Source organism: Centruroides sculpturatus, unplaced genomic scaffold (assembly GCF_000671375.1).
Source record: "Centruroides sculpturatus isolate CEXI.00-Female unplaced genomic scaffold, Cexi_2.0 scaffold1403, whole genome shotgun sequence".
NCBI lineage: Eukaryota > Metazoa > Arthropoda > Arachnida > Scorpiones > Buthidae > Centruroides > Centruroides sculpturatus.
The window spans coordinates 25192-40197 of NW_019385569.1; the positions used below are offsets into that span (position 1 = coordinate 25192).

Here is a 15006-nt window from a genome sequence, read left to right on the forward strand (position 1 = left end):
CTCAAAATGGACTCTAAAGTTTTGAAAATAATTTATTCTGGCAACTTCTCATGACAATAGAAATTTAAAAAAAAAATAAAGAAATTTTAATTGTAATTTTATTTTACATTTGTTTTAATATAGTTGTAAATAAAAATTGAGTGTGTTTTATTCTATAACTTGAAAGTCATTATGTTCAATAAATTGATTTAACCTAAAAGTAGCATATATTTACATTAATGAAAACAAATCAAGTTTATTTAATAATTTATCAAATATTCTATGATATCTAAGCTTTGATCTAAGCATTACCATCAATCCACATTAATCAGAATTCTACTACAGTATATATAATAACAAAATACTTAAAATAAATTTTCTAATAAAGTATTACAAATACAGCTAAAGAAAGAATTTTTAATAAAAATACATAATAATAGATTAAAATTTTTATTTATGAAAAAAATCATTACTTATATGATTTATATCTCACCATAATGAAGCTTACTACTTTGTGCAGTGTTATTAATCTATTTTAAATAGAAAAATAACAATAATAAATTGTTCAAAGTTCTAAAAATGTATCTAAAAAGTTTTCATTTATAAAATAAAATCATAAAAATTTATACATTTTTAAAAATTTCTTTTCAAAATTTATATATAACAAACCTTGGAATTTGTGTCATATAAACAAATATCTTTCTAAAAAGTGTAAATTACTTTGTTTTCTAATATTCAAAATATGAATAAACTGATGAAGAATATGAGTAGTTAAATATGAAGTAGCTCCATATTGCAAAGAATATTTTTGAACTTATATTACATTATTTTAATCACAGAATCAAACTTAAAAGCTTAATGCTTTTGTGCTTAAAAAAGGAATTCTTTGAATGCTTTATAAAACAATTTCAAAAAATTTGTATCACAGAAATACTGATCAAAAATAGTGCAGTTAATGAATTAAGTATTTTGACTAATATATCAAATATATACAAAATAACAATTGAAAACTATTGTTTAATGGTAATTATATCACAATATGAAATATTTTGTAAAGTAAATAAATTAAGCTTTAAATTATATATATTTTTTTCCAATTATAAAAAAATAATAATTTAGTAACCAATTATAGAAAAATAATAATAGTTTCTTTACAAGTTGGTTAAAGAAGTAATAACATTTGATTAGTATTCATTATTAATATAATAGTGAAAATTATTAGTAAATCAGAAAGAATTCATGAGTAGATTATATATTTTTCTGAAACATTTATATGAAAATGTTATAGTTCTTTTTCATTTGTTCTTTTTGTCTCAAGATGCAGTTGTAATTTTCATCCAAAGTACTTGCAAATACAGTAAAACCTTTCTAAATGATAATTCACAATAATTTGGACTTCTAATTTTCATTGTATATTTTTAAAATACTGAATTTGTCATTCTAATCTGGGCATTAACTATTATCTTACTCTTACAAGTTAGACAGATGTTTCAAGATGTGATCAAGAAACAGTTAGAAAAGTAATCACAAACAAAAATTAGCTTCCTTTTTAAAGCTCAAATTAGTAAATGTTGACAGTGATGAGACAATGTTACTGCTAACTTACTTTTACAAGCATAATAAAATTTGACTGTAAGTTAAAGTATACTTTTCACATTTGAGTAAAAACCTCACTAAATTGGACTTTCACTAATCAGACTAGGTTTTCTCTAATTTGTCTGAATTAGTGATGTTCTACTGATCATTTTAATTATTGTGTGTGTATATTTTCACACACTTTGAATATAAATACCAAAAGGCAATTCTCCTTCACTTTTACTTGAGCATTGCTTTTCATAATAAAAGAACTGTATTTTTTTTTTTACATAATTATTAAATTTATGTTTTGAATTGTAACAATAATATTAGGGTCTACATTATAAATACTTTATACTAAAATATTTAACTTTATTTAGTATTAATTTTACTTTTTAAATTAAAAAGTTTTCAAATTAAATAATACCATTTAATCTTATAATAATTTCTAATGTAACCAAATCTTTTGGCAATCATATAGCCATCTTAATTATAATTAACTAAAATGTTTTGACCAAAAATATTTGTTTATATTAAAACTTATTACTAGACTAAAAGGTGATATTTATTTATTTAGCATCTGTTTAAGGATTACAATTTATTAGAAAAATTTTTTAATATATACTTTTTTACTTGAATAATTTTAAAACATATTGTAATCTATTTTCTATAACAAAATTTCTAAAACTAAATTTTTTCCATAAATAAAAATGAATGTTTTTCCTTTTTATGAATTGCTTCTTTCTGCAAGTTACTCACTATAAAATGTATATAATGTTATTAAAAATGATAAATTTTCTTAGAACTTTTGTAAAACTATTTCTCACATAAAGATGAAATTTTTCAAATTTACAAAGTAAAATAATTTCCTATTTTAATATATTTGTACATGCGAGACTATAAATATCTTACATTTTAAAAATGTTTAACTTTATAATATAATGACATATGTAATAATTTATAATCAACAAAATTATTTTTATATTAAGTAAGCAAAGTATAACAAATTTTATTTCATTTTCTCAAGTTATAATCAAAAGATTCAATGCCTAATACTTTTGGATCATAAAATTCCTGGTATATTTATTTTAAAACAATCTATAAAAATCTATTTATGAATTGCATGAAGAATAAAAATTGATATAATGTTTTTCACTGCACCAGTGCCATTTTACTATAGAATTATATATTTTTCTGTTTATTACAAACAGCTCCACTTTATTTAAACTTAACTATGAAATAATGTATAAAATGAACATAAATATAAGTCACTGATGTGTATTTCATTTTAATATCTTTGAAAGAAATACGTAAATTGTTTTTTACAAAATTTTTTATATCTTGTTAAAACATATAACACAAACAGCATTCAGTCACTGACCTGTATTAAAAATTAACACTATGGGTGGAATAAATATATTAGTATAAAAGTGTCGTAATTCTATAATCAAGTGTAAAAAGTTTCCTAGCTGGTTTATTGATCTTAAATGTAACTGTAAAACATTAACAAATTATGTAAAAACTTCAGTACATTTAATAGATAAATGCTATGTATTAACGATTTTAAACTGAATTTCTACAATTAGTATAATGTTTGGTAAAGTACTTCTAACTTCACTATTATGCTGTTTTCTTTCCAAATGTAATTCTTAGAATATGAGTAAGGTGTGGTTGTTGGGGTGGGGTCCACTAGGGAAGCTTGAGAACTGCCAGATGGGACATAGGGAAAATAGAAGCTTTGTGAAAACAACTATTTGAATTATTTATAAGTCATGTGGAATTTATTCTTATATTTTACAATTACAGAGCTTCAATTTAAATATTTGAAATTTAATCATTAATAGATCTAACTTTGAATATTTTAAATATAACAACTTTTCATTTATATATTCTCACAAGCCAATACATAAATTGTAAAACTGTTCTGAAAATTAATTTGCATACATTATGACTAAACTTTCAACATGATGTAATTTAAAAAATATATTATTAATTTGATAAAATTTTGAATTAGATGAATCACAGGTGAAACAAAATATTCTGAATTACCAATTTTTATAACCTCATTGTAAAAACATTTAGACAGTATCAGAAATTTAATTTTAAAAAACTTTGAAAGTTTTTATAAATAAAGTGTTATCACCTTATTCAATTATTCTAATATAAATCTTAAATATTTTAAATGTACAAAAGTAAACACTTTTTAACTTTTACCTAGATCAATAATTAGATTATTAGAAAAAAAATTTAATTTTTTTACTAAAATATTTATGAAACATCAGCTTGAATGAATAAAATATTTTAAAAACATCAAAATATTTCATTTACTTCACATTTTAAACTGAAGATTTATAAATTAGTCAAATTTATAAGCATAATCTCTATTAAAACTTTTGAAATATAGATTAAAATGTTTCTTCAATCTTAATAACAAACTAAAATTTTCAATTAACCACATTTGATTTATGGAAATGTATAATAGCCTGAAAAAGGTCTCTGAAAGTGATCAAAAATGTTTTCTTCCAATAAACATACCTGCTAGAATAAGTATAGAAGGTGTTTGTGAATTAATATAATAGGCAATATTTATTACATTAAAAATCTTAGTATTATTTTGACTAAAACAGTTATATGTTGTATTGATTGTTATTACTGAACTATAAAGCATATCTAAAATAGTAAGTTACTCTTGTGAAATATAAGAATACCAAAAGATAGCCTAATTTATATTATCACTAAAAGAAATGTTTTAATGCAAGCAATGTTTAATAATTAATTATTACAATTATATATGTATAATGATTTATTGTATGAATTCAATCTTTTTATTTATAAATGAGTCTAAATTATAAAATGTATTCTTATTTTGAAGATCAATTTTATAACTTCCTATGTAAATATGTTTTCTGACTTTATATCAGCACCTCATCTACATACAAAAGTTAGAAGTATTTGAATAATATGGTGTTAAAAATTAGAACATCACAGTTGAGACAAAATAGAAATATATGAAATTTAAATAAATTCAATCTATTGAACTGTTATTGATAAATATGAAACAGCTTAGTGAAATCCATCAAAACTGTCATCAGAGTTAATATAAAAGATTTAATTGAATTATTTCCTACATAAAATTTAAATAGTACTTAGTTTCAGAAGTCAATCATAGTTAGTGAAATAACTTTTTTAACTAAGTATGTTAATTTTAATTATCAGCAGAATCCCTGCAGACAACTAACAACTAATATTCATTATATGATTTATTAAAGAACCCGATTCTAATATTAAACTTGAAATCTGGATTTACAAATTTATAGGTTAATTACACTATATTTCAAAAACTGTTTATAATATAGACGATTAATAGTCAGTTAACAATAATAGTTTGGTATTAAAGTATAAAATATCTTGAAATAAAGAATTCTATTATGTTAGAAAACTAAAACTAACATTTATTAACAAAAACATTTACATTTAATAAATATCAGTATTTGTATTAAACCATAATTAGGCTATATTTATGAACTGAAAGTTTTATTGCTAATCAATCTTTATAGTAAACACACTAATTAAATTTTATTGTTTTTTAAATTATTGTTACTGTTTAATTTTAATGAGTTATGTTGTTTTTATCTGCTTGCTGTTTTTATCTCCTTTCTGCTTTTATTTGAAGATGTCTTAAAATACTATTTAGCAATATTAAATTTAATGGAAATTAATTAATTCATTTTAATAACTTCTAATCTTTAACTGTTGTCACCTGATACTAAATATATCAATTTATTACATCAATACATGTAAAGAACAAATCAATGAATATATTTGTAGTTTGTATTTTTTATTTTTATCACATGGCAAATAAACATATTTTAGTCTTTAGTATCTTTGACTTATATAAAAGACTGATTTACAGAAGGGTTATGATTAGCCATCAAAACTGAAAAAATTTCATAAGGAACAAAGATCAGTTAGTTTAACCAATCCAGATATATTGAGTTATCAATAAATACTATATAATCAGATTAATATCAATAAAGTACATATTGAACTATCATAAAGGGAAACTTTATATTAATAATTCATGACCTTTGTTACTTTTTAGAAAAACTAAATATTTTCTTCTAACACTTTAATTATTATTCATCAATATAGTGTAAAGGAGTTTAATACTAAACATGTCTATTTCTTAAAAATATTAATGAATTAACTACTTATCTAAACTTACAAAATTACTACTATTAAGCAATTACAAATAGCTTTAATGGAAATAGCCTGTTAGTATATATAGAAAATAAAAAATTCTTTTCAGCAAAAATTTCAACCAGTTATTTTATTACACTTGCTAGAATTTTTAAAAATTTTATTTTTGGAAAAAATATTATAATTCTAGTTTGTTTTTTTAAATTTTTTCCTCTGTTTAATTGATTAATGAAGTAATACATTAAAAATATGAGATATTAATAAATTTTTTGTTCCTGTACTAAGAACTATTCAATGATGTTAAATAAATTTGTATATTTGAACAAAAGATGGAAGTTCTGTTGTAACTTATTTACATTATCCAAACATTAAGAATTACAAGAATATTCATATTTATTATTGAATCTGAATAGTGTTAAAATACTAATATTTTATATATTATGATTTAATCTAATAGTCATAAAACTTATTTACAATAATGATTATTGATTTATTTGTTATCAATTCAAATTATTTTGCTATATCTTTTGTAAAAATTTAGGATATTATTATTAACAATTTAATATATAGATTATACATTTGGGTCATTAAATAAATGACTTAGGAATTGTTTTGTTTTATAATAAACTAAACATATTAAAGCTTTAAAACATTTTACTTACCAGTATATTAATTATTATAAGAAAGATATCTTTAATTATTTAAAAATTCTGATTAATTAAAAAAATTTATTTTAAAATGTAATAAACTTGTTTAGTAGATTGTTTCAAATAAAAACAAGGTTTATAATTAAAAATATTCTTAAATTTTTATTCCAAATATATTTTTGTCAATATTCTTTATATAGAATTATATAAGCATCCATTGTTTAATTTAATGTTTGTTTAAACACCTTCATCTTTTACAATATGTTTATACATAAAAATATATTAATTCTTTAATTATTTATTCATATTTTCTAGCATATGTCAGCATAACATATAAAAATGAAACTGAAGACTTTTCTTCTTTATTCTTATAACATTGAAACTTGATGAAATTCGTATAATCTCGTGGAAATATTTCCGCAATTGATAAGAATGTAAACGCCTATTTTGTTTCTCAGATATATATTTTTTCTTTTTTTGAATATAATCAAAAGAAATTTACGCTTTAAAATATTCGAATATAAATGAATAGGAAGCATTGTTCTGTTTAGAAACGAGGCCTACCCATAACCAAGAATAGGGCTAGCACGTGATGTAAACAGAACATAATTCGCTCTAGAAAACCTACCTTTTAAAATATCTTTAAATTATCAAAATAAAATATATATATATATATATATATATATACACACACTGCTGGCCATTAAAATTGCAACACCAAGAAGGAAAGCAAATAAAAAAAAGATATTTATTGTATGTAAACAGTATGGCATGAAGACAAAATGATTAAATNTTAATAATAATAAATAATTAGTATCTTACGCATACGTATATTACCTGAATCTGTCACGTGTTTTAGTTATGTTAATTAAAAAAACAAAAAATAAATACCTTTTCCTAGGAAACCAAGTTAAAAAAAACTCTTACAAGAATAGGTATTTCTACTTACAGTAACATCACATTCTGTCAAGAACATGAAGCCTATGCCGTTCGTGCGTATGGCACATCCTCGTCTCTCCAATGCGAGAGGGAGGATAAAATTTTCGATATATATTTATATATACATATATAAATATTTTTTATTTTTATTTATTTTTTTTTATTTTTTTTTTTTGGTAAATAAATATATCGATGGGATATAAAAAAGACGAACGACGCGAAGAAGGTCGGCGGCTTGAGAACCAACGCAATATTCCAATGATTCCGCTGCCGCCGGTCTCATCCGCAGATATGGATATCCACTACTTTAGATGCACACACACAACACACAATTAAAACACCTATCCAACAGATATCCGGGAATCACAAATTCCGGAGGTAAATATATATTTTTTTTTTTTTTTTTTGCTTTTTCTTATCCACACGTACCGTTTAAAATGTTCCAGTATCCTCTCTTCTCTGATATTATGCGGTAAATTTCCAACCCAAAGGTATCTAGTCTCTCTAACCATCTTGCACCGCCGTCCACATCGGATCTACATCTCTCCCATGATACATGATTTCGGTTTTGATAAGTTATGGTTATTCCTTCTTTTCTAATCTTCCCTGTTGCAAAACTACTTCCATCCAACTATGATCGCTGCCAATGCTCCGATGACGTCATAGCTCGCGCGTCACGCGGCGTAGTGCAAAAGCAAGCTCTTCCATGATAGACCGTGCGCACGCAGTAGTATATTCCCTCCCTTCTCTTATACATCACGCCATTGGTCGGTTGTCTCAAAGATGTCGGAATAATACGTATCTTTCGTTATAATTTTTACCAGCTATTACTAAACATTTACCACCCTAATTTAATGTATTTTCAGTGTAAATTTGGTAAGAGAGAATAATATTGCTACCAAAATGATATTACTACCAAACAATGGAAAAAAAAAAAACATTTTTATTTTGTACAGAAATAGTTTGCGCCATCTGGAATTTTTTAATACTTCTTTTTTCCTTTTTCTTTTTTTTTCTTTTAATTTTCGAAGTAAATTAAAATTAATTTAATAAAATACAAACCCGTTTCCAAATTAATTAATAACCTAAATAGAACATTGGAAATCACAAATTGGAGTCGTGTATGATATTCCTAAAGAAAACCACCGACGAAGTATATCCATCAAAAATATTATTTAATGACACAAATAGTTGTTTACAATCGTCAGTTATCCAACAAAAAGTCGTCTTTTTAAACAATTCCTTATCTTTGCCGAGTTACACGTTCACAAACACCAAACCAACACCCAACGAACCACTTCCACCCTGATGACGTCATTTACAACCTTATGCCTATTGGTTTACGAACTCACTCAAAAATAGCATTGCGTGACATCTAGCGAATGAAAATCTTATTAATTTTCCTTTTAAATAATTTTTCTTATAAATAACTAAATAATTTTTCGTGTTACCATATTTTGATTAAGCGTAAATTAAATTATTCTTAATATATTTTTTCGTACATTAATAATCAATAAATATATTAAAAAACCAACTGTTTCTAGAAAAATTCCTAAAATGGTATTTTCTGAAAAATAGAAGGAAAAATATAAGATTGTTTTTGAAGGAAGTTTTTAGAAAATTTAAACAATTTGCAATTGTCATTGTGTTTTTAGGTATTATTGTTTTATTGTCTAGTATTATTTTGGTTATTATTTGAAACCTTGAATTTATAACTAAAAACATTACCTTGTGTACCAAGAAAATGACGAAATATTAAGAAACGTTTATCTTTATTTGATAGATATCATTCATTCAAATGTCAGTATTCTTAATACAATGATTAATATCGATTGATTATATAAAAATACCTATATTTTTCAAATGAATTGCTAATTTTTCAAATATATTCATTACTTGAAAAAGATCGCATGGTAGATAATGATTATCTTCATAAGGATTGTCCCGATATTAATTTAATTCGCGAATTTTTATATTCACAATACTGTATCATAAATGACCCAAAACTTTATTTTTAAATCTCAAACAATAGAGTTTATATGTAAGTAATTAATATACAAAAATAAAATTATATATTGCAACAAGAATCAGGGACAAATTATAAAAGTTATACTGATTTTCTTATAAATAAGTTAAGTGTAGAATGAAGTGTTGCAATAATTCAAAAATCTTTCATTGAGATGCAAATCATATATTAGCAATTTTCTTGTGAGTTGGAAATCTTTTCGAGAAATTATGTAAGGTTGCCGACTGGGGTGGAAAAGTCGAGGAGTCGCGAAGAGTTGTATGTGGGCGATCGGCACTGCTGCTGAGACAGACTCTATGGTAACAAGAAACCGTTTATTTGATACAAAAGAAGCTTACAAGATTTCCGCGATCTTGGAAGTCAAAGTCGGCGGCGGCCTCTAGGTCTTCTTCTCCTTTCCAAGATAGTCGGAAAAGGAGTGCCCCTGATTCGTAAATTAAAGTTCCTTCGATGTCTCCACGCTCCGGGGCGATGCGGTCGACTTCCGGTGATGGGAAGATGTAGATTCGAAGAAGGGAAACGTAGACGAAGATAAGTATGAGGCACATACACAACAATTGCGACACTTAAAATTTTCGGAAGAAGTCATCACGACCTTGAGTTCCCGGGATTTTATTAATTTCTATCCACGATCGCCCATTCCGATTGGTGGCTTTTCCTCGTTCTGTCTTTCCAAGAGGTTGACCATTCGTTACTAAGTGTAACGAAATATCAGCTTAAATCGCGGGAGAGGTCAAAATCGATGTTTAATTCCATCCCCCAATCGGAAATAGTCGATCTTAGTACTTACATTCTTCTATTGTTTATAAGTTCGCGTCGCGTTTTTATACAAAAAAAAATTATTTCTAGCTTCTATTCTTTTTCTTTAAAAAAATAATTTTAACGCAAATTTTAGACAAGATTCAGACCTGTCCAGAGCTTCACAATTAAACATTTCCACTTATCTAACTGGTTCGGAAGTGATGTAAAAAAATGACATTTCTCATCAGATTTGCAGTAATCAGAATTACACTCAGCCACAAAACACTTATTCGGCATGCTTTTGTTTTTTTATTGTAGAAAAAAAGTTACAAAAATGCTCGAAAACGACAAAACTACCTACTAACCAACTGGATAAACTAACTTCTTATCGCCGCAAAGCGACTCGAGCGCATCTATCGGCAACCTGACACAAAACTCTACTTTAGAACAGCCCTATTGACTCTGCTTCTATCTTGATCACAAATATCGATTCTTTTGATAAAAAAAATATGTTTCGATACTAAACTATTGATATTAACATTATTTTTTTTAAATAACAATTAATTTAAAATATAAATTTCGAAAGCGTTGCATTTATGCCCAGAGGTGGCGCAGTAGTGAATGAAGGAAAAATAAACACTGCTAGTGTTACTTAAGTTTGGATTCATTTTAATTTATTGAAGTATTTCCTGATATTTAATATGAAGTTATTTATATTCATTTTATTATTTGTACATATAGTTTTTGTAAATTGTTTAAGAGATCCTTATAAGACTTTAGGTGTTGAAAAAAGTGCAAGTATACCAGATATTAAAAGAGCTTATAAAAGACTTGCGAGAGAATGGTAAATCTTCCATTCATTTTATTTATTATATTTTTCCATGTTGCTACGTTGTTGTTTTTAATTATAATATAGTAATAACCTGTGTAAAGCGGAATTGCACCGTACCGTTTTCTTCTTTGGCAAGTTTCCGTTCTTAACAGATTTTAGTATTTTTTTTTATATTTAAACTACATCAGATTAAACTCAAATGCCATGTTCGTTTTTATAGTAAAATAATTTTTATTACTAGTTAATGTGATCCTAATATTGAATGCAATAATTGCAAACTATTAAGTTTACATTGTTTCCAAGATCTTGTGCTATTTTTCTGAAGCATTAGCCCAATCAATTTGCAAACAAGCAAACAAGTATCAAGTTTTTCTGTAAGGATGATTCGGACAAGCAAAATTTTTGCAGACGTGTAGCTGTGTAGTAACAGCAGAGCAGCCAGTTGCTATGGTGCACTAATTTAAAAGTAATACAGTGGTACCTCAGGATACGAAATTAATCCGTTCTGAAACTGAGATCGTATGAAACACACACTCAAATTAAAGTTAAGTAGTAGTCTACATTAAAAAAAAAAATAACTATAATAAGGAAAACACTGAAAAATGCATTTTGTAGTTGTAAATGTATAAATAACCATAATAGAATAATAATTGATTTAAAAAAATGTAGTTTTATTTGCACTTTACCTTTGAGGATAGATGACGGTGAATGTGTAAACTGGTGGCGGAGAAGGGAAATGATACTAAAACTTATGATACTAAACTTAATATATATAACAACACTAATTTTTTTAATCTTTTTTAAGTTATTTTTAAGTTACAGTAATACCTCGACTTACACTACCCCGACTTACGCGACCCAGAGTTATGTGATTTTCAAATCTTGTCGATTTGTCTTTTGTTAGAGCGCCACGCAACTCTTGATTACTCACTTCCCCCACACTCCCCCCTTCAACTTACATGTTTGGACGTATCGCGTGGAATCGACACATAGCTACAATTTATTTTGTGTTATTTATTTCTGTGTTTGTTATATCTACAGAGACTTGAGAGACTCTATGTGGTGATTTCTTGCAACCGTGAACGAATCAAAAGACGAGATAAGATTAACGAGAACATTTATTAGCTTACATACGTCCGACTTGGATTTTACACAAATTGCAAAATTATACCCGAATTTGACTTATGCAGTTATCGCTCAGTCCCACCTATTGCGTAAGTTCAGGGTATTACTGTATTTTTACATTATGTTATGTAAGTTAAGTTTTAGTATCATTTCCGTTCTCCCCTCCTATATAAAAATATATATATATATATATATTTTTTTATTTTTACATTTTTATTCACTTTTTGCTTTCTTTCCTTCACTTCCACCAGCACTTTCGCTGGATAGAGTTTGCTTGGTAAAATATCTATCCAAAGAGGTTTGGCTTTGCCTACTTTTTAAAATGTTTCTAAAATGACTTAGGCAAATGTCATTAAACCGAGCAGCAATACAGCCAGTGTGAACCTTTTCAGGATGTTTCTTTTCAATAAAATTAGCCACTTTCTGATAATACGTCAAGATTTTCTTTATCGAGTGAGATCCTTCCACGACAAAGCAAACATGCGGACTGAGACCAATGAACAGAAGTGAATAAAAAATGGTGCTGCGAACTAATGTAACGTCGTATGGTGAGTGGAGCAAAAATATGTTCGAATTTCGTGTTGTATCCTGAAAATTTGTATGCTGGGGCGTTTGTATCCTGAGGTACCACTGTAATCCATGTTTGATCATTAATTTGTGGCTATGGAATGTTGCCACTTGCCGGTAGCAGCAGCGGATTGGTTACAGGCTATTGCATCTTACCTAATAATTTACAGAAGCAGATGTGGCAATTGTACAGAGAAGGCAAACTTGAAATATTGCCTACCTAATAGTGAATTTGGAAAACATAGTTATAGAAAGATTCTTGATCTGATATGGTGTTCTGGACATAGAAAAGGTATACAGTATGTTGAAATATTTTGGCATAATTCATCAAAGAAATTTTTTTGCTTCTATTCTGAAGTAATTAAAACTTTTTGAGTGGTCTTCTCAAGGCTGGTTAAACAACAAATAAAAAGTTTTTGTAATAAGCAATTATTCACTAATGTAAAATAATTAACACAACAGTGTAACGACATTACAATTACAATTTATTAGCATAATTAAGAAGTACTTGCTAGTACTTTCAATGGCTTACAGCCACCATCCTGAAAAAAAAATCGAATACAATTAATTTTCAAACATTTCTGTGCTAATAAATTATAATTGTAACATTGCTACACTGTTTTGTTAATTATTTTATATGATTGTTGGCATGAAGTGTGTTTTTATGATTACTCATTAATGGACTCAATACCTTCTGTTTGGCAATTGATTTTTGCATATCTTTGCATAAGTGATACTATATTAGGAAAAAACTAGATTATTAGCTAGTCAATTCATAAATTTATTTGTAAATAGGATATATAGTATTGAACTTCTTGATGAATAAATATGCTTTTCATTTGTTTATTCAAATGACTGATATGTTACTTAGCTTTTTTTTAATACTTAAAGCTATTTTTAAAGTTAAAAAAACACTGTAATGAAAATTTTATATTTAAGCAATCAAATTGAAATTTGATTAGAATCTTTTAATCATATAAGACTGACATAATACAGTGGGTGATCGGATAACGAACACTTTCGCGAAAGATTTTTATGTTCGGACAACGAACACCACACAGAACAAACACAAGAAGTAAAATAATGAATACCGATTGGTCTTCCCTTGTCTTCAGGCAACAATTCTAAACTTTTCGGAGTGTGGGAGACGTCGACATTGATGCTCAAGCCAGTATATACCGATTGGGTAGTATTCCTCCGAACTTTGAAACTCTCCCTTGTAATTCCAGCCTTTTATTTTTCTGACAAAACAATTCTTTTATGTATTTGCGAGACTGTCGGATAGGCACTCATTAGGTTTTATGTCTGTTTTTTTTTTTTTTCGAAAGGTGAGAGTATAATAGCAAAGGTAGAGAGTGGGCAGAAGATGCCTAATGTTTCTGGACGGTATGACATGAATAGGTCTACAGTAGGCTGCAGTTTAATCTTATTTAAGAAAAATACTGTATAATCAAGAAGACTCAAGCAGCTAAAGGAGTAACAAAAACCACACCTGAGAAATAAAGAGCATCAAAGAGTTCATAATGGAACCTGAAATGGATCTGACGACAGAAGAATGCCAAGAACTCTTGAATGAAGAACACCAAGAAAATCAGCGAGATATGTTTTCTTCTGAAAAAGAGGATTAATGACGATATCTGTTATTAAAGATCCTTTGAAGAAGTGTGAGGATGTCAGAACAATGGTCTTAGAATGGCATTTAAACCAGGTTGAGGCTTGGGGATTTCTACAATTGCAATGCTATTAATTACTTTGAAAAATCCCGAAGAAGAGAGAAAAGCAATTGACATTAGACAGATTCTTTACTCCTTTCAAATGGAAAAAAATGACTAATAAAAATGCAAGACTGTATGTATGTATTTTTATCTATATCTATATATATATATATAAAAATGGACATGTATGTCCCTATATCTCACTTTTTCGTAAAAACTACACATCGCACGTGAATGGTGTTTGTATGTGGTGGTAGCCCCAAGTCTCCATTTGTGCATAGGGGTGGTTGCGTCTCGATAGCTATAAGGGTGCGGGAGATATGAGGCTGAAAGTGGTTGAAAGTAGCTTTCTAGTTCGAATGTTTTGTTCGATTTTTTCGAATTTGTTCGAATTAAATTCAAACATAAAATTCGAATTGGTTCGATTATAGAACGATTGAAAACGTTCCAGAAACGTTGAAATTTGTTTGTTGGACTAAACGTAAAAATTCTCTAATTAGTCTGGAAACGGGGGACCTAATTCTTGCATTTTGTGAAAACGGGTAAGATTAGCTATAATGTAATTATCTTAATCTTCACTATCGTTACTTTTTGCCCAGCGAAGCGGGTCCTTGCAGCTAGATTCTAGATTACTTAGAAAAACAGTCTTTTATATATATA

General features: G+C 26.8%; 1 protein-coding gene across 1 annotated transcript in view; it reads left to right on the forward strand.

Annotated features, from left to right (window-relative positions):
• Positions 1–10723: 10723 nt before the first annotated feature.
• Positions 10724–15006, forward strand: part of LOC111640199 (dnaJ homolog subfamily C member 16-like) — a 62424-nt gene continuing 58141 nt past the window's right edge. The window contains exon 1 of the mRNA XM_023386199.1: positions 10724–10951. Coding sequence (XP_023241967.1) covers positions 10809–10951 — 143 coding nt within the window. The 5' untranslated portion in view covers positions 10724–10808. The remainder of the gene's footprint in view (positions 10952–15006) is intronic.